Here is a 25,196-nt window from a genome sequence, read left to right on the forward strand (position 1 = left end):
TAAAAGTTCCAAGGAACATGTCGACAAAAAATTAATAGTCAATCTAAGAAAGAAATGGAGAATTTTATTTGAGCCAACCTGAGGATAATAACCTGGGAGACAGTCTTTCAGAAAGCTCTGAGGACTCTTCCTCCCGTTAGAAGTTAAAGCACAGTTACATACATTTTCGAGAGGAGGAGCAAATACTCCATCAAATGACGTATTGACAGTTTACATAGTCCAGATCTGCACGTACAAGGCGAGTAGTAGGTCATCCTGACCCCTTACAGGAGTAAGAAGTGTTATCTCCTAAGGAGTTACCTTGCTGGCGCCAGGAGAAAATTGCTCTCTGTGATGGAGCAGGCATGCCCGCGTCCTTTGGGAGGTCTGGTTCATGTGTAGCGTAGGTGCACAGTGCACACTAAAGAGGGGTAGTGGCCCAGACTGGCAGAGAGAATTTTATGTTAAGACATTTTTTGTCCTGCCTTAAAAATAATTTTATTTCATCAAACATAAGCTCCAAGAAGGGGAAAATCACTAAAGTACAAGGAAGCAGGCCACTAAGAGCAAGACTCAGCAGAGAAAACAAGCTGCAAGAAAGAGATCTACAAAGACTACAGACTTTAAAGTTATCTGAGATGTGCTAGAAAATAACATGTTGAAAGTGATAAAAAGGAACATAGTGAATGAAAAAGAAGGAGGAAAGGGAAACTCTTAATTTACAAAGCAGGTCTGAGAAAAGAAGCAAGTTTCAAATTTAATAGGTGAGTTAAGCGGGAATTGTGATACAGTTGAAGAGATGACTAGTAAATTGGAGGAAAGATTTGAAGAAAGTAATTCTCACAGACAAACAAAGAGATGGAACATATAAAAAGAGAGGTTAAGTGAAATGGAGAGCAGAGTGAAAAGACCTCACACCTGCCTAACCTGGGTTCTGAGAAAATGCAGCGAATGGCAGGGGGCAGATGGATGTTTGATAGGAGATAATGGATGACAGTTTTCCAAAACTGATGAAAGCAACCCATTCTCAGGATATCTCTAGCAGAATAAATATTATAAGGAAAATGCAAAACATCCAAGACAAAGAGGGTATCTCAAAAGCAGCCAGAAAGAAAAGTTTGATTTCCTACAAGGGAATGACAAATAGATTGATAGCATTAAACAGTGGAGGCCAAAAGATGTCATTTTTAACATCTTTAAAAGTAATAGCCAACAGTTCTTTCAAGAATGAGAATGAAGTAAAGACATTTTTAGATGACAACTGAAAGGGTTTACTGCCAAAAGACCTCTCATTAGAGGATCTTCTAAAGGTTGCATTTCAAGAAGGATAATGATTTTAGAAGAAATGTCTAGATGCTGCAAAAGCAGCAGAGGTTCAAAGAAAAATAGAATATTAGGAGCAACCTTGAAAACTTAGGTGGCAAATTCCTATAAAAAGAAAAGTTTTCAAAAAATTTTAGAAGTCTGAAGTGTTTTATAATCATATGGAAATTGAATCAGGAATGCAGACCTTTCCACAAAGAAGACATCATGCCCAGCCCATTTCTAGCCAACTTTCGAAGGACAGATATCCCAGTCTCGTACAGACTCTGAGAAGAGAAGAGGAGGAGGAAAGAGACAAACACAACCTTCATGATTAAAGTAGACAAGGATGGTTCTAGAAGGGAACATGAGAGGCCAGTTTTCTGTAAGTGTGACAGCAGAAATCCTAAATGAAAGATCAGCAAACAGGGCCCAGCTGTGATTAAAAAAATATAACGTACTGTGACCAAACTGAGTTTACCGGGAATGCAAGGTTGGTTCAACGTGAAAGAAGCTCTGATACTAATGTAATTCACCACATTCACAGACAGATGAAAGGAAAACGATCTTATTGTCTCAGTTGATTCAGGAAAAGCATCTGATGAAATTCTGTAACCATCCATAAGAACTCTAGTAAATTAGGAACAGGAGGGCACTGTCGTAACCTGCTACGGGTTATCTACACAGAGTCCGAGTGCAAAACAGCTTCCTTCTCCGGCACGAAATGTGCAAAGCGGCGGTCAGGTCGCCGTGAAGTCAGGACGCAGGAGGCAAGGATGCCGCCACACTGCGGCAGTCCTGCTCAACGTGCCGGTCGGTGCCAGTTCAGCCAGCACAGGCCCGTGAGATGCAGACGCACACTCCCGTCTCTGGCTTTTCTCCTCAGCCCCCTCTGACACTCCCGGCGGTGTGACCTGCCAGTGACCTCCGTGTGGCTAAACCCAGGGGTCAGTCACCTCCTGGGGCTCCTGTTACCTGACCCTCTGGCAGCACCTCACACTCTCCTGTGACTCCTCCCAGCTCCCTGCTCAGTCCTGTTAGGACCCCAGGTCCAGCGGCCTGGACCGTGGGGCCGTCCTCTTGCACTTGTAACAGGGAAGGGCCAATTCTGATTACTTGTTGCATCTGTTTCTTTTACTGCAACCTTTGCTTTCCGCTGCTTTTGTTCACTGGGAGGATACTGTCTATACATAATGGCCTGCCTTGGGGAGCCCTGCCCCCTGAATGTTAAACCAAAGTGCCTTTGTTCAGGGAAACAGCCGGACCCTGTTCTACCTGTAAGAAAGACGAAATCAGCACGTCCCCTCCCTGAGGCTGGCCGTCAATCCAGGTGGTGTTGGCAGAAGTTCCGGCCTTTTCACTTTACTTCTCATCTCCTCCTCCTCTCTGTGCTATAAAAGAAACGGGCGTCCAAACCCCGATAAGGTGGTTTTACAAAGACACTAGTCTGCCACCTCCTGGGTCTGCCGGCTTTCCAAATAAAGTCGTACTCCCCGCCTCAACACCTCGTCGTCTCCGATTTACTGGCCTGTCGTGCGGCGAGCAGAGCAGGCTTGGACTCGGTGACACACCCTGGACTCATCTGCCCACCGCCTGCCTGACGGCTCCACTCGGACGCCGAGCAGGTGTGTGTCCACAGGACAGACTCACAACCTTCCCGTCAGCACACTTCCTCCCGCACCCTTTCCCACAAACCTCCCCCCCTCGTAGGAGACGGCGGCTTCCTCTTTGCGCTTGTTCAGGCCAAGGATGTCGGTGTTATCCTCGGCTCCTCTTCCTCTCCTACCCCACAGGCCCCACATTCATCAGCATATTTTGTTGGTTCAACCGTCGAACCATCTAGCGTCTGACCTCTTTTCACAGCTGTGCTGTACCCCCTTGGCCCGACTCACTAACAGGCTGGGATTTTATGGTTTCCGTGGGGTCGCCTACCCCATCTCCCCGGGCCTGCCTCTCCCCACCCTACCCACTGCCGGGTCTGTCCTGGCAGCACGGGGGCAGCGAGGAGGGGCGCAGGTGACCGCTCGGGGGGAACGCGGCAGCCTCGCTGCCCCACGCCTCCGGTCAGCGTCGCTTCCGGGCCGTGCCCGGGCCGGACGCCTGCTCCGCTCTTGCCTTTCGTTGAGGGCCGAGCGATCGGCCTCTGCGGGGAAAACGGGTCCCTTCTCACGGGGTGCGTAGGATGGGGGCCCCTCGGACTGGCCTTTTATGGTTGCTGGCCATCACGTGTGCAGGAAAGCAAAGGAGCACCCTGTCTCCGGGCACATCCACTGTGTCCCGTGGCCCGATTAGGGAGAAACTCGTCCTTAGTTTAACGAGATGAGAATTAGAGACGAGGGCCTTGAGTGGAAAAGGGAGCAAGCTGGCCCCGCTCGGTGTCCCCGGCCGGCCTGTCTGGGCTGCACACGCTGACCTGCTCGGCTGTTCTCTCTTGCAGTCGGAACCCGAGGGCTTCGCGCATTTCCACTTGTACGTGTGTGCTGCTTTTCTCGTGAGATGGAGGAAAGAAATACTGGGAGAAAGAGATTTTCAAGTAAGTAACTGCCTTTTCGGAAGAGCCCGCCTGTGATTTCCTGCTGGGAGGGCGGGTATTAGATTTAGTTCACGGGGTCATCTGTGGAGGCGCTCGGAGACGGGCGGCCTGTGGTCACCGCTGACCTGCCGCCTGAGCCTCCCCGGCCGGGGGCACACATCACATGGGGCCTGGGCTCTGCCGACGCTGGCCTTACTAAACGTGCTGTCGTGGACTCCGGGAGACGCCCCCTGAGCCGGCCGGTGTGTGCCCTGAGCGGAATGGCCCAGGGGCTCCCGGGAGCCTCGTGACAGCCGTGGGGAGCGGGGCATCAGGGAAGGGGCTGGCCGCGTGACCACGTGGCCTGGCTGCCCGGCACTTGGTAGCTGTGTGACCCAGGCCTGGTTGCTTAGCCTCTCTGAGCCACGTTTCCTCAGCGGTTCCGTGGGAGAGCTACACCCGCCCCCGGCCATCAGAGGCTCTGTGCTCGACCCAGGGGCTCCAGGTGGGCGCTTGCGCGGTGGTACTGTGGGCGGTGTTGACCCCTGGCGGGGCGGGCCGCCTGGGGTGCAGTGAGGAGACACCAGTGGAGGGGGCCAGGGACCAGGCTCTGCCCCTCACTGGCTGGGGGTCACTCTCGTCCTTCAGGTGAGGGGGCAGGGAAGGAGGCCCTGTTTTCCCAGGCCACAGTGTGGTGACGCTGGGCAGCTCGCCTGGCCCGTGGTCCCTCAACTCCCGTGCTTGTCAGACCCTCTGAGGCCCCCGCTGCACCCGCCGCGGGCCGCGGGGAGCCACCCAGCCCTGCCGCGGTGCCCAGGTGCTTTCCGTCTCGGCCACCAGGAGACGCTGGACGGGGAGGGCCTGTGCCCGGGCCAGCAGAGCCCAGCCTGCCCTGCCCCGAGGTGCTGGACGGGGAGACCTGGTCCCTTTCTCATCCCGGCTCCTGCCCTGCTGTCAGCACGGGCCAGCCGTGCCCGCGGGAGCCGCGCTGCAGGGCGCCTGCCCCCCGCCCTGCCTCTTCCCACCTCCGGTTGCTGTCTGTGAACTGGGGAGAAGGCAGCCTCCTGCCCGGCGCTGGCCTGTGTCGCCGAGTGACGGGGGGGTGACCGCGGGCGGCCGGGCCGTTGGTTGGAAAGGAGAAGGGCCCCGCCTCCCTGGTGACCAGGGCCAGCGTCCACACCTGCGCCCGGCCAGCTCTCACCTGCACGACAGGTGACGCAGGTGCCCGAGTCCCCCATGCTGACGGTGGCTCAGGTGTCGCTGCCTCAGTTACGCTGGGGCTTCTTCTCTGGTTGGGGAAACGGTTCCGGGAGGCCCCAGGCAGACCTCACTGCCCTCGCAGGGCCCGCAGCTGGTGGGGGGCGGTGGTTCGGAAAGAGTGACGGGAGTGCGCTGAGCCCAAGGCTCGTCATTCTCCCAGGAACCGCTCGTGACCCCCAGCGCTGGGCGGCCCCTGAGCCTCGCGTGCCCGAGAAACGGCCCTTGGCCGCCGGCGTGAGTCCTGGCCGGGCACGGGAACCTGAAGCTGGTCGTGACCTCGTGCAGAGGGTCCGGCCCTCCGTTTCTTCCTCCTGCTACGCAAACAGGGACGGTGCTGCCAGGGTCCAGGGCCGCTAGCAGCAGCCCTGGCCGCGAGGGTCCCCGAGCTGGGTGGGAGGAAGTGCCCACGGGTGGGTGGTGCCGGGCCGCCCCGCTGGGCCTCCCTGTCTTCCCGCCCCGCGCGCAGGAGCCCGTGGAGGGCTGCCCCGGGCCCCGCGGTGTGGCCGCCCCGCCTGACGTGACCGCGTCCCCGGTGGCCTTGGGAGACGTGAAGACGAGCCCCGTCGCCCAGCACTCTCGTGTCGCTGTCTGGCCGGAGGCGCCGCCCTGTTGTAACTGGAGGGCGCTACTAGGCGGCTGCTTAGAACGCTTTGCTGGCCCCCTCAGGGCCCTGCTCTCTTAACTCCAGCCTCAGCGAGGCCGGGGGACAAGCGCAGCGCAGCAGCCGGTGCGCCAGAACTCGGACGGGCCCTGAGGTTGATTCTCCCCCGAACTCAGGATGGACTCAGGCCTGGATGTCATGGGGTTGGATGCAGGGCGTGTTGGGAACACACTGCGTTGTGGGGAATTGAACCGAATGGGAGGGTAAACAAGAAGAGAACACAAATTAAATAAAGCACCTTTGGAGCCCTGGTGGGCACGGGGCAATCACGTGGGCAATTGTGGCATTTTAGGAACGTGATTCTGTGTGCACGGAAGGCAGCTTGAGAGTCCAGCAGTGGAACACCCACAGAGAAGGCTTTAAAGGCCCTCGCTCTCTGCAGAATCGTGATTTGCCCCTTGGCAAGTGTCACGCCGCTGTGCCTTCCCCGTGGGAACAGTCATCTCCTGAGGGGCGTCTTCAGGAGAAAGGCAGAGCCCTCCTAGTGTTCAGCACGCCCAGCGGTGTGGGTGCTTTTGGCGGGGGGCGGGCACGGGCTTGGCTCCCTGCGTCCAGTTCCCAGAAGCTCGGTGAAGTCGGGGTCCCGCCTCTTCTCGTGTGCTTTGGCTTCTGAGACCTGCCCAGACCAGGGGTCTGGTTGCGTCCGGTTCTGTGGACCTCCGGGAGGCTCGCTGGGTCGTCTGGTTGGAGGGAGGCACCTCCCGCAGTGGACGGTCACCCCTGCCCCGGTCTGGTACCCCAGGGACCTTGTACTTTTCCCCGAGGATTCGCTGTCCCCCGGGCAGGCCTTGCGCCATCCGTCCTGCAGGTGACAGGTCCCCAGCTCTGCCCGAACGCAGCCCGCAGGCGCCGCACCCTGGGTGTCCGAAGCCGGCCTCTTCCCCCAGCCCCCTGTCCCCACCCCGCCAGCCACGGACGCCTCAGCCTCAGCGCCCGCAGCCTGATTCTCCGCGGCTGCCTTTTTCTAACCAGATTCTGTAGGGCCTGTGGGGGAAGGCGCCCCCCTGTGCCCAGTCCTGTGTCCCCTGGCGGTGCGGCTGGCACGCTGACCTGGTCCCTGCCCCACAGTACGAACTTGGGGCCCAGAGGGGATTGGTGCACGTGGCTGAAGATGCCTTTGAAGGGCTGGGCTCAGGTCCTGAGCCAGAGCTGCACGCGCCCCTGATCGCGCCTCCTCTCCGGCGGGGATGCAGGTACGCTGGGGGTGCCGGCCTCACCGGGCTCTTTGGCTGGTTCATAAGGGCAGCTTATAAGACAGTTGGTACTGCGCGACCCTAGAAAATCATTCTAGTTTATCCCCCCGAAGCCTGAGCTGCTTAGTTTGTCCTGGTGTCCCAGGACTTCGGGGGTCCGACAGCCCCCGTGCGGCCCCCCTGGTCCTCATTCACAGCCCGCAGAGCCTGGTTCGCCCTGGCCCTGCTGCTTGGTGGGGAGGGCAGCACCCAGGGGGGAGCATTCCTGCCCCACCGCCTCTCGGGGGGTGTGACCCGGCAGCGTGGCCGCAGACGTGCTTTGTGACATCGAAGTTTCTCCCCACGTAGGAGCTGGCATCGTGCTTCTGGATTTAGAAGACGCCAAGTCCCTTAGATGCAAAAGAGGCAGCAGCACGTAGTGCTTTGTTTTTCAGAGTAGACAAAGCAATTCATTTATGGTGAACGGAGCGTGGAACTTCCAGTGAAATCAGGGACCTTCTCTGCAGGGACCTGGGGAACTCAGAGGTCTGTAAATATTTCTGAGAAGGTAATCGGCTGCTGCATATTTGTTGATGAACGACGAGCCTCGTGGGGAGAAACGGCTTCCCGAGCATGCGTGGTGGCCGCCAGCCCCGGGAGGCTGTGAGCCCGGCGTGAGGCCGGGTGTAGGGCCCCGCCTGGAAACCCCAGCCGCTCCACGGAGGGAGCTCAGTGTGTGAGCGGTGGCCGCCGCGCCCCGCACCCCTGGCGCCGGGGCCTCCTCTCGCGCGGGCCCTTCCGCTCGTCCCCTGTGATCGCAGGTTGCGGCTCGGCGGGGACCAGGTGGGGACAGGCAGGGGCAGCGCCCAGGGGGAGGCGTCCGTCTGCTCTGATGTCCCCTCAGGCCCTCCCTCTGCACCGGGCCCTGTGCTGTCTGTCACGAGACTCCGGTCCCACCCACGAGGGGAGGGGCCGGGCTGGCTGGGGGTGGACCGGGCGGGGACGGCAGGGCTCTGTGTATTGTGAGGCCAGGGGTCGGGGACGGGAGTAATAAATCAGGTGCGGGAGCAGGTTGGGGAGTTAGAACCGAGGACCCGGATCTGGAGCCGATCAGGTCCCAGCCTGCTCTGCAAGTGAAGTACGGCTGAGCGTGCGGGGTCGGGGTGTGGGTGGTGACCAGGAGAGGAGCTTGAGAGGGCATGGGGGAGCCAGGCGGCTTCCTTAACAGGGCAGGGGAGCCAGGGGTGGGAACGGGACTGGTGCAGTAGGAGGCGGGGCCCTAAGGCTGGAGGAGGAGCCCTAAAGGGGCGGAGCCGGACCTGGGGTGGGAGGCAGAGGGGTGGGTAGATGGACACGCCCACAGGGTGTGAGACACGTGGAACCCAGAGGGACGGGTGGGCAGGCTCGGGGACAGCGAGGTTGGCGGACTTCCCGTTGACTTCGAGGGGGAAGCGGCTACAGTCCACAGTGCGGCCCGCGGCTCCGAGGTGCCTCTGCTGTTAGACGTTGTCTGGCAGAGGCTCTGGGGCGTTGGGCGCGGTGGTCCACGTCTCACTTTGTCTGCAGGTTAAACCTGAGTCTAAAACTTTACAAACAGAAAGACATCGAATGGAGCAGCCTTAGGAGAAGGCTCAGAATATTTGATCAGGATAAAAAACGAGGCTGCTGTGGGTCTGACGGCTTAAAAGCTCTGGGTAGGATCTGAATTGTACAGAGATGCATCTGTTTTTAAGAGTTTGTGGAGCATTTACAAAATTAATCATCTGATCTAGACCATAAAAATTGTCAAAATCTGAAAAACCGGAACAATACGGACTGCATTTGCTGAGCATAATCCTTTAAAATTAGATAATAAAGTTAAACCTGAGTAATCAAGCATTTGGAAATTAGAGAGCCCTCTTCAAACTACATGGGTGAAGATGAAAGTGATCCTGTAATTATAGAATCAATTTAAAAACATATGGGACCTTATAGACTCCTCTTTACTGTCTGTAAAGTTCACATTTGCAGTTCTTGGTTCCCTTCTTCTACCAATGAACGTCAATCAGGCCCATCACAAAATATTCAAAATGCCCTAATAATTGGTGACCCGCAAAGGGGAAAAAAAAATGTGTGGGGTGTGGCCTGTGCTGGGCTTGTAAACAAATTCATGGGCGAAATGCCTTTTATTATTTAAACACATTGTTTTTAAAAGCCTAGTAACTCTTTAATTGGAGAAGTTAGACATGGAAAAATGAAGTCAGCTTATGATAAAATGCGGTGAAGGAGCCAATGATAACGTAAATGAATGGCTTAGGTAATGTGTCGTCGAGCGTCTCCTCACACCCTCCCCACCGGAGCCCCGCAGAGCCCGCCTCCCTCCAGGAGCTGACGGAAGCCCAGGCCCGAGGTTTTTACTGGGGCAGGTGGTGGAGGCACCCTCTGCCCCACCGAAATTCCAGATCCCGGAAGGACAGCCAGCGCTCACCGTGCATCATGTGGTTGGCGCGGGCGGTCTTGGCAGGCCGGCCCCGGAGACACGGCTCCAGCTTTTTGCAGGAGCCAAGCTCCAGATGCCAGCCAGGGGCGGCCCTGCAGCCAGGTCCCCCAGAGTCAGGGCAGCTGTGTTCACTCCTCCCTGCTCACTGTTGTTGTAACAGCCTAGCAGGAAGCCAGCGGCATCAAGGCACGGGGGGTCTTGAGAGATTCAGTAGCTTCTCCTGAGTTTAATAGAAAGGAAGAACCAACCGTACTCTTAATAAAGTAAAAATAAGAGAACATTCATCTTGACATGCTAAAGAATATCTCAAATCGTCAATCTCGAATACCTGGGGAAAGACCAGGGACTGTCCCATAAAATCTGCAGCATCCTTCTGTTTCTGCAGGGTGACAGCTAAGTGCTCAGTGAGGCCCCCCTCGTCCTCCCCCAGCTGGTACATGCACCCCCCACACACACACACACACAGGCACACACACATACCGTGCACATGAAAAGTGGATTTTCTGACTTTGTGGACTCTTCAAGGAGTAGCCGGCATGGAGCTGGTGCTGGCCCTGAGGGCAGCTGCTGGCTCCTGCTGGGGGGATGGGCACCCGGCACAGGGCACCAAAGAGAGCCCGGAGCCTGAGCAGGTGGGTATTGAGTGAGAAACCCTCTCTGCGTGAGCCAGGACCCCTGAACCCAAGCAAGCAAGCCTGACAGACAGAGCTTGGCGTGCGGAGTCTTGCTTCTCTAAGACTTGGCTCTGAACGGGGAGGGAGTGAAGGAAAGTCTCCCTGGAGAATCCCCAGCCACAGCCCCGCCCCCCCCACTCAGTGGGGCCTGGAACGTATGGGACTTTGGGGACCCAAACACCCCAAGTTACTGCAGATGGTCCCGGGTGCCTAAGCTAAGAAAGAGCCGGCTCTCTCTCAGGTGACACGTTTTAAGCTAAGCCTTGAAATTGTAAATGTCTGTATGTCTGAAAGATCATAAACAAAATAAGAAGAAAATGTCTACGTGGGAAACACAGTGGGTGGGGATGATCCGATCGGTGAGACAAGCTGTCCAGGAAGCCTGAGATGTCCTCCGATCATATGTGAAGAATTGAAAGTTGAAACATGCTACCTGTCAACTTAGCGATGCTCTTTAAAATGTACTTTCTTAAAATCGGTGAAGTTGGCACAAAGCAGACCTGTGCCTTCATGGCTACGAGGGGCTTGAGATACAACCTTTCTGGAGAGCTGTTAATAATCTGTGTCAAGAGCCTTACCTTTTTTTTTTTTTTTTAAATTTTATTTTCGGCTGTGTTGGGTCTTCGTTTCTGTGCAAGGGCTTTCTCTAGTTGCGGCGAGCGGGGGCCACTCTTCATCGCGGTGCGCGGGCCTCTCACTGTCACGGCCTCTCTTGTCGCGGAGCACAGGCTCCAGACGCGTGGGCTCAGTAGGTGTGGCGCACGGGCCTAGTTGCTCCGTGGCATGTGGGATCTTCCCAGACCAGGGCTCGAACCCGTGTCCCCTGCATCGGCAGGCGGATTCTCAACCACTGCGCCACCAGGGAAGCCCAAGAGCCTTACCTTTGATCCGGTAATTCCGCTTGCTTATAATTACGGGAAAACAAATCGTCAACAGCCTAAATATCCAACGTTGGCAGAAGAGTGCCCTGGATTATCGTACGTTGCTGGTTGAAATATTTTCTAACTACCAAAAATCACATCTTCAAATAATAGTCAGTGAGAAAGTGCTCTCAGGATATTCCTGCGTGGGGGGAAAAGCGTGACCCGAAATCACACACATCTGTACACGTACATACACACATACACACGTCTGTATATGTCCATACATGTAAAACACACACCCTCTTATGTATGTATAAAACACACATGTCTATATATATATACACACACGTACACACACGATCGACACATGTAAACATAATCTGCATGTGTGTGTATATAAAATGTGTACATGTGTTCAACATTACAAATCTGTACACTACACATATAGGAAACACACCTACATGTATCCATGTACGTAAAATGCATACGTATATTTACATGTAGAAAAGATCCCAAGTTTGCTTGTCTTATATGCACAATAAAAAGACTTACCAGGGACTTCCCTGGTGGTCCAGTGGCTAAGAGTCCACGCTCCCAATGCAGGGGCCCAGGTTCAGTCCCTGGTCAGGGAACTAGATCCCCCATTGCTGCCACTAAGACCCAGCACAGCCAAATAAATAGTAAAATAAATAAATAAATAAGAATTTTTTAAAAGACTCAACAGAAGCAGGTCACCGTGTTTGCGGCATCTAGTTTAGGTCAGTAGAATTACGGACGTTTAAATTTCCCTGCTTGAGTGTCTGTTGTGTTTTCCGCGTCCTCTCGGTGAGTGTGGTCAGCATGATTCTCTCACCTGGGCTCATTCCCGCCGTAGGCAGGTGAGGCCCCTTCGTGAGGTGCCTGGCCGGGGCCCTGCTCAGTGACGCTGGGCTCCGAGGTCCCTGAGTGTCCTCTGGACGTCTCAGCAGGTGTCCCACTGCACCGGGATCCCCGCAGACTCTGTCCCTCAGCTCACACACAGGTGCACATGCAGACACAGGCACGCACGCCACGTGGTCCCCAGGGGCGAGACGTGTGTCTGTCTCACGTGAGCCCACCGATGTGCTCCCGCCTGCCCGTGGCGGCTCAGAAGCTGCGTACAGCGCCCCAGCTGTCCCCTGCCTCTGGCCAGGTGGCCGTGACGGAGGGTTCTGGCCCCGCCCGGTCTAGCTCATCCGTCATCCTCAGAGCCCGTGTTGTTCTCACTGGACCAGGCTTCTTTCTGCCAAGTCATCGGTCCCTATCATCAGAGAAGGGGTTAGAAGAGGTCATTTCTAAATAACCATGCGGGATCGGTGTGCAGACTGGGCTGGGTTCCGGTACACGACCTTCAAGCCGCCTCCCAGCTGGCCTCCCCATCACCCCCCGGCCCGGCCCTGCACTCAGCAGGCCGCCCTAATGCACCTCACTGCAGACTTCTGGGATCTTTGCTGAAGAGCCTACTAGTAAAGCCATTAAAAGAATCTCTGGGGCATCTCTGATTTACAAAGACAGAAAGGAAGACAACAAGATCCGAAGCCTGAGCTTTGAGGAGACCGAGCCGGGCTCTGCGTGCAGACACAGGGCCAAGCGACCTCACCGCTCACCTGTCCTCGCCCATTACGTGTCCTCCGGCCTGGACGCTGGCAGCCCCGTGGAATTCGTTTGCTTTGCCAGAGGCCTCCGCGTAAATGCTCCTCAGCTAGAGCCTTTGTCAGGTTGGACTTGCAGGCCTTTGAAGATCAGCCGCAGTTTTGGAATTGCGGGTGGAGCGGAGACAGGAGGCGGCCTGTGCTCACACCTGTGGGGGCCGTCACCCCCGGCGAGTGTCCTCTGCCCCGTGGGTGTGGGGTGTCCACGACGGTGAGGTCTCGGGGCCTCCGACAGGACGGAGGGGCCGCCTCTGCGTGCCTTTGCCCGTCCCCACTCCGTTCCCTCCCTTTGCTCTGAAACCAGACAGCAGAGTCGGCGGGACCTTCCGGAAGATCTTCCTGCCCTCTGTCCATGGGGACCCCTGGGCGGGGCCCCCTGATGCCCTGTCACTGAGACCTCAAGCGTGGGGTCACGGCCTCGCCTCCAGCGCCTCCTGGGCAAGCCCATTGCTGTTTTGATCCAGGGTGCACTCAGTCCCCCCCGAGGCAGCTAATTAGCTCCCTGGCGTCATCCCCTCTGCTGGGTCAGAGCAGTGGCCCCGGGGCAGGGTGTGCGTCTCTGTCAAGCGGCACTGATTTTGCTCCGCCGAGTGGCCTTCCACGGGTTAACCTCCAATGGTTTGTGTTTCATCTTGCGTTCATTTGAAGCAGCAAATGTCAGGAAATGTCAATGTAAAGATCAATTGTCTCTTTCTTCATCATTTCAAGACATTTTAAAGACAAAATTGGGTCAGTTGGAAACAAATCTTCCGGTGGATCGTGCTTTGCCGTGTGCTCCCATGGGTGGCGCGTGTGTCGAAGCGCGGGTGTGCGTGGCCGTGGAGGCGGATGGGGTGTCAGCGGCTGGGACCTTTCCTGACTAGGAACTCCAGGGGTGCCCACCCCTTGCCATGCGGTCTAGTGTGACATCGTGAGGCTCTTAGGAAAGAGGGCTCGCACGGTGCTGGGTGGGTGGCAGGGCCGTGGCTGGGTGCGCTCACGCCCCACGGGGCAGGCAGGTGGGCAGAGGCGGCCTGGCCGGGCAGGGCGGTTGGCAGGAGTGGCCGAGGCCCACCCGAGTGCTGTCGATGCTGCAGCGTTGGGCCCTGGCCTGCCGCCGCCCTGCACTTTCAACAGGGAGCCTCATCTCTGCCGCCACGCCGCCCCCAGCAGAGGGGGCGCGTGACCTGGGACAAGTGTCTGTCCACACAGGAAGGGCGGTGGGGAGCTGCGGGGGGCATCCCGGGCCGGGCTCACAGGAGGCAGGTGGACCTCGCCTGCCCTCAAGCTCGGGGCTCGAAGCCTGCAGGGCAGGGCAGGGGCCAGGCCGGGCTCGCAGGATGGGAGCTCTGCCGGCCCTGTCATCCGGTGCTGAGACGTGCCCGCTGCCGGTGGGTCGGGGAACCCGTCAGTGAGCCAGCCGGGTCAGGGTGAACGAGGCGTGGAGGCCGGCGCCGGGTTTGTAGCCCGGAGAAGCGACGGCTCTTCCGTGGCGGCTTGGGGCATGTCGGGAGGAGGGAGACGGCCCCGTGGCCGCACGTGGAGTCGGCTTGGGTCCTTCTGTACCGCGGCCTCTTGCGCGCTCGTTACCGTGGCCGCGGGCTCCTTCCCATCACTAACGACGGGCGCCGTTAGTGTGGGCAGGAGGGCACGCCCGCCTCGTGGTCCGTTGGAACAGTGTGGTGCCTGCGGCAGCACCTTCTCTGCAGGGCAGGAGGGGCTGGGCCGCGGAGGGACTGGCCGTCCACGTGCCAGGCTTGCCGATCGAGGTGCCCGGTCTCGGGGAGCGCCCGGTGCGCGTTGTCTCCGGGGCAGGTGGTCCTCAGCCCCCTGCCGTCCCCGCGCGCGCAGGCCTGGAACACTCGCCGATCTGAGGGATTCTCCTTGACGCCGCCCGCCCCTCCTGCCACCCCAGCGTCTGCGACCCGTTTCCGTGGTTCTCCGTCTTCCCCGAGCACGGGCCCCTGGGGCTGGCGGTGCGCTTGGTACTCCCAGCGAGTGACCAGTGGGAGGGGAGGCAGGAGCTGGCTGTCCCCACCCAGCCCCCTGGTGGCCCCTGCCCTCCCAGGCTCGTGTCCCTTTAAGAACTGCCCTCTCCACGGGCGTTCGAGGAACAAAGTGGGAGCCTCTGTCCCACGACCGTCCTCAGACGCGGCTGTGCCCTTATTAAATCAGCCCTCACTGCGGTGGGTCCTGCTCTCTGCGGGGGATGAGTACGTGGAACCCGAGCCCGCGGGGCCTGGTGGCCCCAGGGCTGCACCCAGGCCGCTAACTCCGCCACCTGGAGAGCCGGCGCGCCGCTCTGCGTCCGCGGTCCGCGCGTCACCAGGCCGCACGTGGCCTCGGCCCGAGTGAAAGTGCGCGTCCCTGTACGGACAGCCTGAGGCGGCGGCGCCCGCGGGGCAGGGCCGGGGGCCTGTCCGCACCTGCTCCCGGGGCCCGACCTTCTCCTTCGTCTCGCGGGCTGCCGCGATGGGCGCCGTCACCCCTTCGGCGGCGAGTCCCAGGCTCTGCGTTGCTCGCCCTGTCGCGATGGGCTCCGCGTGATCCTGAGCCGCGGGTGCGGCCGGGGTCCGGCAGGAGTGTAAGCAGGAGCTGAGACGAGACGGTGCTGGCTTCTTAGTCACGCGGCCCTCGTTGAAGTTCAGGTCCCGAGGACTCTCGCGTGGCGCCGCGGCGGTTTCCCTCCGGGTGCGGCATTTCCATCGGTGCCGGCAGACCGCTCAGCGGAGGGTTTTCGGACAGAGAGCGGAGAGGGGTGGGTGGGGTTGGCCCCCACGTATTCTCGCCCCGTCACCACAATTTTTAAACAAATGTGAAAGCTACGTATGTGTATATATTTTTAAAAGACGGAAAGTTCTAAACGCCTTTTCGCCAAAAACAAGCCATTCCCCCTGCCCACCTTCCCCTCGCTTCAAACGGTGCCAGTTTCAATCTTAGGATGTCTTTAGTTTTTGTGTTTTGTATTTACCAGTGTCTTTCTAAATAGCTCTTTCTTGATTTGTTTGAATAACGACTTTGCGAGCAGGGAGGGAAGGAGCGGATTCGCTCTTGCCCCCCGTGGCCCCGGCTCCCAGCGTCCCGGTCACAGAGGGCGGCCTCCCTGGGGGCCAAGTGCTGCTCACGGGAGTCAGTCGGTCCCCTCCTGTCGCCCTTGGACTTAGCAGTTGTGTCCCCACGTTCCCTGCGAATTCTCCACAGGTTCCCCCCCACCGCCCCCCGTGGTTTATCGGAAGCGGCAGCTTCTCCAGAAATTCCGCGAGTGGGCGCTGCACGCCGCGTCCTCCGGTGTCCCGAGTCAGGGCGCCCTCTGCGCCCTCGCTGGGCTGGTGCCCTCGCAGCCCGATCCCCTGCCACCCCCAGAGTCCAGGAGCGCAGCGGGCAGTCAGGGTGAGGGTGCCCCGGCCTCCCTCGGGGACGGGACGGCGTGGAGGGCGGGGCCGGCCCCTCTGGCCGTTGGACACACCGCTCCACGCTCTGCTCGTGCCCGGCGCCGCTGCTGGGAAAGGTAGTGCCATCCGACTCCGGGCCTTCATTCTCACCTTTCTGTCCGTGGCCCGCCTCTGGGGGCTTTTGTCTGTCCCCGGCTTGAGGCGTCTGGTGAGGTGTCTTTCTGTCATCCTGCCGGAGTGGTCATTGGGCCCGTTCAGTCTGCAAATCTCCAGGTCTCCATCTCTGGACAGTGTCCCGAGCTGTGAACTCACGCCATGTTTCTCTTTCTGCTGTCCTGGTCGATAGTTGGCGTCCCGGATGGCCCCTGGCCTCTGAGCTTCCCGTGTTCCTCTGTGTCCACCTGTCCCATCGTGTCGGGGACCTGAATAGACCGGGAGCTTTTGGAAGCCCAGGTCCCTGGCTCTCAACCGCAGAGGGCCCGGTCCGGGGGACTGGGTGGCCCACGGTGACGCGGAGGCGCCGCCACGCACGGGTACCGCGGGTGGCTGCTCAGCTCCCTCCAGCTCCGGCATCCCGTCCTGCTTACCTGCGTGCAGAGGAAGTGCCGTGTGAGTTTACGATCTTGCTGGGGGGAGTGTCCTCGGCAGGCGGAAGGGGGTTCCTCTCGAAGTGCGGAAATGCGGAATCTGCTGCAGGGGCCGGGCCAGCAGTGAACCCCCTCGGCGTCCTCCTGACGGTGCGGTGAGGCACACAGGGCTGTGAGCTCCGCGGCCGGGCCGCTGCCGTTTCCTGTAAGATCCACGGCCACAAAGCGGACAGGAAGCTCCGCGGCCTGCCGCTGCCTCTCCCCTAGCGGGCGGGTGGCATCTGCCCGGGCTGAGCCCTGGACACACGGGGAAGCCGGAGGCACTGCCTCGCGGAGCAGGGACGCTGTGGGCACAGCGGGGCATCAGGCCCCCTCGGACAGACGAGGCTGGAGCTGGGCCCTTGCTGTCCGCCTCTCCCCGGGTCCGCCTATCCTTCCTTCGGCAGAAGGCGCTTCTGACCGTCAGTGGGGAGTGACCAGGAGACGGCTGCCAGCGCCCCTCTGAGGGCTGCACCTCCCTGGGGGTCACCCCAGCTGGGGGTCCCGAGTCAGCTCGCAGCTCAGACCCGGAGGCTCTCGTCCTCAGTCTGCAAGCGTGTCGGGTGGCAGCGTGGCGCTGTTTGTCAGGCCTGGGAGAATCTTCAGGATCTGTGGATTATCTACATGACACATTTGGAACCAAGGCCGCAGCTTCCCTGGGGTGGCCATCGAGTTCACGTAGGGGTTCGGCCTCCCTCAGGACCCAGTTTGGGCTCAAGCTTGGGGCAGGGCGGCCCCCTCAGTCTCAGGAAGCAGCGTGTGTTCTTTGCGGCTTGGAGAAAACAGGCTCCAAAAGGTGAAGTCAACAAACGTCCAGGTGACGTCTATAAAAAAGTAACATCCTGTCCGTTTCGTTCACCGTTCAACTTCGTCTTCGTTTAAATGTGACGGTGTTTGAGCGTAAACGTGGGTTAGAGTCCGTCACTCCCCAGCAGTCCCGGCGCCACGAGGGCTTCTTAGGAATCGTAGTCGATCTTAAGTAAAGTGAATGACTTGCCGCTAAGTAATTTCAAAATAATAATTTAAAAAATCCTTTTATGCTGTATAAGAAAAAGTGTCTTTAGTGTGAAGTTTGGCTGCATTTTAATTGCCTGTTAGGTGGCACCTCTGAAAGTCCCCGGGTCAGGGACCGAGCAGGTTGTGAGCCCGCCCTGCTGAGGGCTGCTTGGGGCGGCCGTCCCCAGGCCCCAGAGCCTGAGCGTGACACAGGTCCCCAGAGTTTGCCCAGCGAGGGCTGCCCGCAGTGCAGGCTTTGGCTTTCACTATTGGGTGCCTCTGAAGGCCCAGGCAATTCCAGCTGGTGAGGCAAAGTTGGGATCTGCTGGGGAAGTGACTCTGGTTCTGCAGGGCTGCTTTTTAGGACCGCTGGGAGCACTGGTGGGTCCTCCCTCCTCTCCTGTCCCTTCCCCCTCCCCTCCTCCCTCCCCATCCTCTCCCTCCCTCCTCCCTCCCTCCCCTCCCTCCTCCCTCCCTCCCCTCCCTCCCTTTCACAAAGGAAGAATTTCTCTTTCCTGGTGGAGAGTGACATTCCAACCCCAGCACTGAGGCCCTTTCCCTCCCTCCTGGATTGCATCCTGACACAGCCCACTTGGTCTGGAGGTTTCCTCGCCGAGCCTCCATCAGGACGAGCCTGACCTGCAGGTGAGGTGGAGGGCAGCTGAGAGCATCCCTCTCCCTGCCCATTTCTGCTGTGATTAGACTTGCCATTAAAGAAAAAAATTACACCCACCATTCAAATCATTAATTGAAAGGCCCTTATTATCTCATAAATGGTGTGTGATACCTAGGGTAGATCAACTCGGAGAAGCTCATCTGTTCAGCCCCTGAAGAAATTACATCTCGGGCCGTATTAAAACGTCTCCCTCACAGCCCCCCCTCGACTGTCACGCGGTCCATCCTGCCACCTTCCACGGACACCCGCATGAAAACACCAGCGTGGGGCTTCCCTGGTGGCGCAGTGGTTGAGAGTCCGCCTGCCGATGCAGGGGACGTGGGTTCGTGCCCCGGTCCGGGAGGATCCCACGTGCCGCGGAGCGGCTGGTCCCGTGAGCCGTGGCCGCTGAGCCTGCGCGTCCGGAGCCTGTGCCCTGCAACGGGAGAGGCCACAGCAGTGAGAGGCCCGCGTACCACAAAAAAAAACCCCCAAAACCAATGTGGAGACACCACCACACAGGCCCAGGGGTGGGCCTGCCGCCTGTTTCTCGGGGGGTAACAGCTGGCACCACCTCCAGGCTCCCGAGCCTTCTGCACGGCGCCTGCCCTCTGCACGCTTGGAAGGGGTGTCTCTGCTGCGTGTAGATAAACACGGGCCTGGGGCCTCTCCCCCCGTAAGTGGGTGTCCTTCCCCACCGGGCGTTCTCGAGGGGTCTCCACGGACAGCATCTCCATCTCTCCATCGCACCCCGTCTGCGACCAGCCGCCCATCCCTCCAGCCCACGAAGTGGAGAGGTCCCTGCGGGATGGAGCCGGCCGTGCCAGGATTTTAAATATCCTCTGTGTGCTGATCAAACGCCTCTCAGCCGTGCGCATGAAACACAGAGCTCGCTCGATTGGGGCGCTCATGTCAAGCTTGTGTTTTCAGTACCCAAAGGTGTTTTCTCTTTAGAATCCCTTTTTTGGCGAAGAAATATGAAATTAATTGCAAGGAAAGTGCACCTCCCAGAGTCCTCAGAAGATCGCTCTCTGCGGTGTCACCTTCCATATCCTACCTTCTGGAGGGCTGTCACCAGCCAGTGGGTCAGCCTGGCAGCTGGCTGTCCATCGCAGCCGGCTGTCACCGTCCTTCTATTTTTAGCCCTGGTTTGGTCCAGAACTTGACAAGATTTTCAAACTAATAACTGGATTGCCAAAGGAATCAGCTGTCACAGGACCATCTGGGAGGGCGGGGAGAGGGAGGGAGGCAGGAGGCAGCCCCAGGGGGCCCAGCACGGCCCTGATGGCCTCCAGCTGCCCAGCCCCTCCCGGGAGGTGTTAGGACCTGAGCCTCCCCACCTCCCCGCCACCCGAGACAGCAGGGGCTCTGTCTTCCTGGACGCCGGGGTCCGAATCTGGTGGGGACGCAGGGTTGAGCGTGGCGAGTCGGGCCCCCCAGCGAGCATCCGCCTGGGAGGAGCATGGAGCTAGGCGGGCGGGCCTTTGCAGGGCCGCCTTCACGTCTGCTGAGCTTCAGGTTGGGTTCTGTATTCTTTGCTCTCCTGGCGAAAGGGCATCGAGTGTGATAGGTTAAAAATAAGGGAGATAAGGGTGAACTTTTCATAGGTAATTTTCATACTAGGGCCTCTGGGGCCCTCCTGGGGCCGTGGCTGGTGCAGGAGGGGGGTGTGCCAGGGGAGCGGGACAGGGCCTTTGTAACATCATAGCCCTGCTTGCGCCCAGCTTCCTGCCCACCCAGGGGGCTTCCCGAGGTCTTATCCTCTGGTCAGCTCTCAGCTCTAGGAGGAGGGACCAGATCAGAGCCTCGGCTGTCTGACCTCGAGCCCAGGGCTGCCGGGTGCCAAGCAGGCGTCCTTTAAGTGCTGGGGGGACAGCAGGAGGGCATTTGAGGGGGGCAGTCCCCTCTGAGCACATGGCCTCTCAGAGAGGCAGGGTCTTGCAGAGGTCAGGTTCAGGGCTCAGGAGGGTAGCCCTGGGGGAAGCAGCCCTCCCAGCGCCAGGTGTGAACTGAGTGGTCACTAAGATGCCTGGGGTCCCAGATTCCTCTTTCCCAGGTGGGGCGTGTGGGAGCCCCGGGATTGGTCGTAGACACGGGGGTGGGGCGTGTGGGAGCCCCGGGATTGGTCGTAGACACGGGGGTGGGGCGTGTGGGAGCCCCGGGATTGGTCATAGACACGGGGGGGGAGGGGGAGCAGCCCCGGGATTGGTCAGAAGGTCAGCGTGTGGCCTGGTGCTTGGCACAAAGTGAACTCTGGGCCCAGGGCAGCTCGTGGTTGACCACTGACTCGAGGGACGGCCCTGGGACCTTCTATGAGTGGTGACCGCCGAGGTTCATGTTTGCCCTTGCCTGTAGCAGCCGTTGCCACGCGGGGGACAGAGCCCGGCCTGCTCCTGCAGACGCCGGCGTGTGGCCCAGGGCGGGGTCCCGTCTCCCCACGCCAGCGGGAAGGTCCTGGCCGAGGGAGCAGACGGTGGAGGTGCAGAAAGGAGAGAGCCGCGGGCTGGACGGTCACGCATGACTCCAGGACCGTGTGCCAGACGGACGCCAGCTTCCCGGCTCATGGTGCCATGCCCGCCCTGTCCCCCGCCCCCGGGGGTGCCCGGGAGGCCCGGTCAGAGCCCTCAGACCGTCAGAATTGCCTGGCAACCCGCTGCTGTTTGCGCTGCCGGCAGGTCGCCGCAAACCCGCTTCAGTGTAATTTAATCTCGGCTCCTTTTTTTCTTCCCTTTTACACATGTACTGACCAGGAACAGGTATTTTATGTTGAATGTGGATTCAAGCTCCAGAAGCCCCTGCACAGGCAGGAATACAAATGACCTGGCCTTGCACAGGCTGTGGGGTACAGGGTTTGGGCCTGGACCGTGACCGCTGATCTTTGGAGCGCATGGTCCCTGGAGACTCGCCTGGGTGGGCAGGGGGCTGGGAGGCTGGCCACGCGGGCGCAGACCGGCACATCTTGCTGCCCGGCACCTCCGAGGCGGTGACGCCCCCAGGGCCCGCCGGGTGTCAGTGGGATGACGGCGACATGGAGATGATGGAGCACAGGGCCGCCCCTGCACTGAGCGTGGCTGAGCCACTACCCCTCGGACCCTCCCGGCCGGGCGGTCACTCCTGCCACTGTCCCCGCTCGGCAGACGCAGCCTTGGCTCCCAGAGTTCCCGGCCGCCTGTGCGCTGACGTTGCCTGTCCTTGAGGGGACAGACCCGCCTGCCACCCAGGCCCTGGGCCAGGCTCCCTGCCTCCCCCGCCTCCGTCTCCTCGCCTGGAAGGCTGAGGACGTGGGAGTAATGCCCGAGGCCCCAGCCTTGCCCACCCCAGCCTGCGTGTCCCCACGGCGTCCCCAGGTGGCACCCGGGGCCACCCTTCCGCGGCCGGTCGGGGCTCCCCGGCGGCAGGTTTGCTGGCCGAGCTGCACAAATTGACTGTCGGAACGTGGTGGAGAAGTGAATTAAACCAATTAGGCCCGTCACCTGCCCATGTCAGCGCAGGGGTTGCTGTTCCGTCTTCTCAGTCAAGGGGAGAAAATAATCAGAGTTCGCAACTGGGCCTTCAGCCCCATCATGATTAATTCACTCGTCTGTGCGCGTGGCCAGGCTGTGAACTCCTGGTCCCGGTGTGCTCTCCCACGTGCGCGGAGCCGGCCTTGACCTGGGGGCCTTGGGGTGAGTCCTGTGCCCGAGGGTCCGCAGAAGGGGGTGTGGTCGGCACCCTGGTGGCTGCTGCCCTGGAGCAGGGGGCTGTGTTGGGTGTAACCAGAGCAGCACCGTCTGCTGGAGAGGAGCGCCCGCCTCGAGGGAGACCTTCTGGGAGCCTCGCAGAAAGGGGAAAACCAGTGAGATTAATATTTTATTTAACCCAGTACATCTATAACATTACCTTTCAACCTGTGATCAATATTAAAGGTAAGAAACATTTTGCAGACTTTTGTTCAGACCAAGTATCTGAGATCTGGAGTGTGTGATCTGCCCACATCTCCACCGAGACCCCCTTAGTGGGGGGGCAGACGGGGAGCCGCGTCGAGAGCCGCCAGCCAGTCGCGCCTGGCCGGACCCCGGCACAGAGCTGAGGGGTGTTCGCCTCGCAATCCTTTGTCTGGCCCCCGAGGGCAGAGCTGGCCGTGTGATGGCGCCCGTGCCCTGATGCAGAGGCAGGTGGAGTGAGGGGACCTGTCTGCCTTTTGCACCCAGAGCTGCTCTTCCCTAGTCGACTGTTCGGGGCCGTTTTGATGACACGCAGTGCCTTTTGTATCGGACGCCAGAATTGGACGATCCAGTCCACAGGCGCTCCTTGAAGCCCCCTCAAAAGGGTCCCACGCGGCTCCCCGGCCGGGGTCCTAGCCACAGCCCGGAGGTCGACACGTGTGGCGTGTTTCCTTCCTCAAGATGCCGGCGCTGCCTCCTCTGAGCTACTGTCCAGGGAGGATTCCATTTCGTCTTGAGCTTGTTTGCCAGACTCCCTGGCGTTTCCCACAGATGGGAATTTATTCGGCACAAACGCCACACTACCGCTGCCGTGAAGTCACCACCCCCGCGAACATGATTGGGGACTAGTTGAAGAACCGCGGCAGCAGGTGACGCTCGTCCTGTGCTTTGTACGTTCTGGCACCGTTGGGAGCCCTCTGCACTAATTAACAACCCAGAGAGGGAGGCGCGTTACCGTCCCCATTTACAGATGAGGAAACCGAGGCACAGAGAGCCAGGAGAGCAGCACGGCTGAGTGGTGCAGGGCTGGATTTGAGCCCCGCGTTCGGCACCCTCTACAAGCGTGCGTGCCTTTAGCTGGCTGTGCCCTAGCGACTGCTCACAGGTCGGCACCGCGGGCTGTGTGCTTCGTGTCGGGGACACGGGGACACGTGGACCTGTTGATGTCACAGAGGAGACAGATCACCCCATGACGTAGGTGAGGACACCAAGGATGTGCCTCCAGGGTTCTGTGGGGTCGTGATGGGGGGGTGTGCTGGGCTTGGACCCGCCTCCTGTGCGTCTGGCCGTGTGCGGCCTTACCGCTGGGCTCACGGGGGCCTCTGCAGGGGGCCAACCAGACAGAGAATCTGGGGCCCTGAGAGGGGACCCCTGCCCACCTTCCCGGATGCCACTGTGTCACCATTTCGTCCTTCCTGGGAGGGACGAAAGAGATAGAGATAAGCCTACTTTGCAGACGGTCACGTAACTCCTCTCTCTGGAAAAGTGAAACTCTTTCGGCAAGAAGTCCCCAAAGCCGTAAACATTCTTTGCTCTTGAACGTTGGAAGGCTCACCTCTTGGGACCTACCCAGAGGCGAAAGTCCGGGCGGGAAGGACTCTGTGGAAAACGTGTCCCCGGCAGCAGCCCAGCTCGGGGCCCCGCCCTTCACCCTGCCCCCCCGGCCCCCCACGCCGTCACCCGCAGGACGACGCCTGTGGCCCGGGTGGTGCTGGCGGGGCCTCCGCAGGGGACGGCCCGGTAAAAGGAACCACCAGCCACGACCCACATGCTCGCGAGGTGACAGCCAGAGTGTCCGGGGGACAGTCAGACCACTCGCCATGCCGAGGCCCCGGGCAACCCGAGACTCGGGGCCGCCGCCCTCTGCGGGGCCGGGTGCTGCGGGCCTCCAGACTCCGGGGTGACCGTGGCCTTCTTGCTGGGGGCTGAGGACAGCAGGCTGCGCGGCGGGGGCGGCAGCATTGCCACGGTCCCTCCCGGCCGCCGCGGGCAGCACGAGCCAGCGTGGAGGGCGCGGTGACACAGGCCGGGGGAGGGGGCGGCGTGCCCCGGGCCGTGGCTCTGTTGCCGTGGTGGCATCTCGTGGACGTGGGAAGAAAAGAACCACGGGGACGCGACTTGCCTTTGATTCCTCACAACCTCAGCGTTGTGAGCAAGCCTCCCTGTAACTTTTATTCTGCAGACCTGGTCACAGCGCTGTTTACAGAGAAGTTGAGATGAAAAACGGAATTGCCCTCGCGGGCTGCTGGACCGGGCCCTCCCTGTCATCATCACAGGGGATGGCGGGTCCCCTGGGGCGTGACCCAGTGACAGCATCGTGACCGGTGGCCCTTTTCCCGAATGATGTGGCTAATAGATGTGCCGTGGCTCCCAGGTCGGAGGTGTCACTGCCTCGCTCGTAAATAAGACAGGCCTTTTAAAACAAGAAATCTGCATTGAAGGATGTGTTCGGCTGTGTCCCCTGCCTCTCGTAAAGGTCACCCGGACAGATTTTTCCTTCTTTAACATTGCAGGCTGCGGACCACCGGGCATTTCTATTCTCTCTCCGTCCACCGAACCTGGGGGACTAAATTAGATTCTGAAATTGAGTGTGCAGTAGAGTTGCTGAGTTACCGCAACGGGAGGCTATTGCTTCTCACCTTGCAGGTAGCGAGGTCATGATAATATGAAGCGAAGTGGATTAAAAATAAAACCAAAGGTATTTATTTACGACCTGCTCAGAATTGGATTGGCATCCGTGTAAGTTGCATCTGATGGTGAAAGACTGCAGATTGGTGTTGATACGTAGCCGGGGACGTTCTGCCAGTGAAGTCTGCTCCATGAATTCCATTTAAAGGCCCCAAGAAATTGTCCAAGATGCGAAAGGAAACGGGACCGAGGAAGGGAAAGCGGCAACAGGGAAGCCGCACTGGCGGAGCGTCCCGACGCGTGGCTCTCCAGTGGGGAGTGGGGAGAGGGCCGTGCGCTGGGAGGGGCGTCGTGAGGACAGCAGGCCCGGTACAGGCCCCCTCATCGCCGAGCGCCCAGGCACTGGCGGCCCCGGTGGGAGCCGGGGCCCTCGTCTCGATGGGGAACCCGGGTCCCCGAGGTGGTCAGCGGCTGGTCCACCAGTGGGACGCAGCATAGCCAACACCTGAGCCCAGGCCTGGCTTCTGGGGCTGAGCCCCGAGGGCCCCCCGCGGCTGGGCTCTGGGCACCCCCGCCCGGAAGGCCCTGGGCCCCAGAGTGCCGGGAGGATGTGGGCGTGTGTGCGGCCCTGGGAGCCCCCCGGG

General features: G+C 59.6%; 1 protein-coding gene across 12 annotated transcripts in view; it reads left to right on the forward strand.

The window, feature by feature from the left end:
- TBC1D22A (TBC1 domain family member 22A) overlaps nt 1–25,196 on the forward strand; it is a 541,067-nt gene that overhangs the window by 243,121 nt on the left and 272,750 nt on the right. For 10 of the 12 annotated variants that reach the window (XR_010835979.1, XM_059081667.2, XM_067010451.1 and 7 more), the window contains exon 12: nt 3,719–3,814. The exons of the other annotated variants lie outside the window; for them this stretch is intronic. Coding sequence is in view for 9 of the 10 variants with exons in the window: in XM_059081667.2 (XP_058937650.1) it covers nt 3,719–3,814 (96 nt within the window). In the remaining variant the exon portion in view is untranslated. The remainder of the gene's footprint in view (nt 1–3,718; nt 3,815–25,196) is intronic. 12 annotated transcript variants of the gene reach the window in all.

The sequence above is a fragment of the Kogia breviceps genome, chromosome 12 (genome assembly GCF_026419965.1).
Source record: "Kogia breviceps isolate mKogBre1 chromosome 12, mKogBre1 haplotype 1, whole genome shotgun sequence".
In the NCBI taxonomy this organism is placed as follows: domain Eukaryota; kingdom Metazoa; phylum Chordata; class Mammalia; order Artiodactyla; family Physeteridae; genus Kogia; species Kogia breviceps.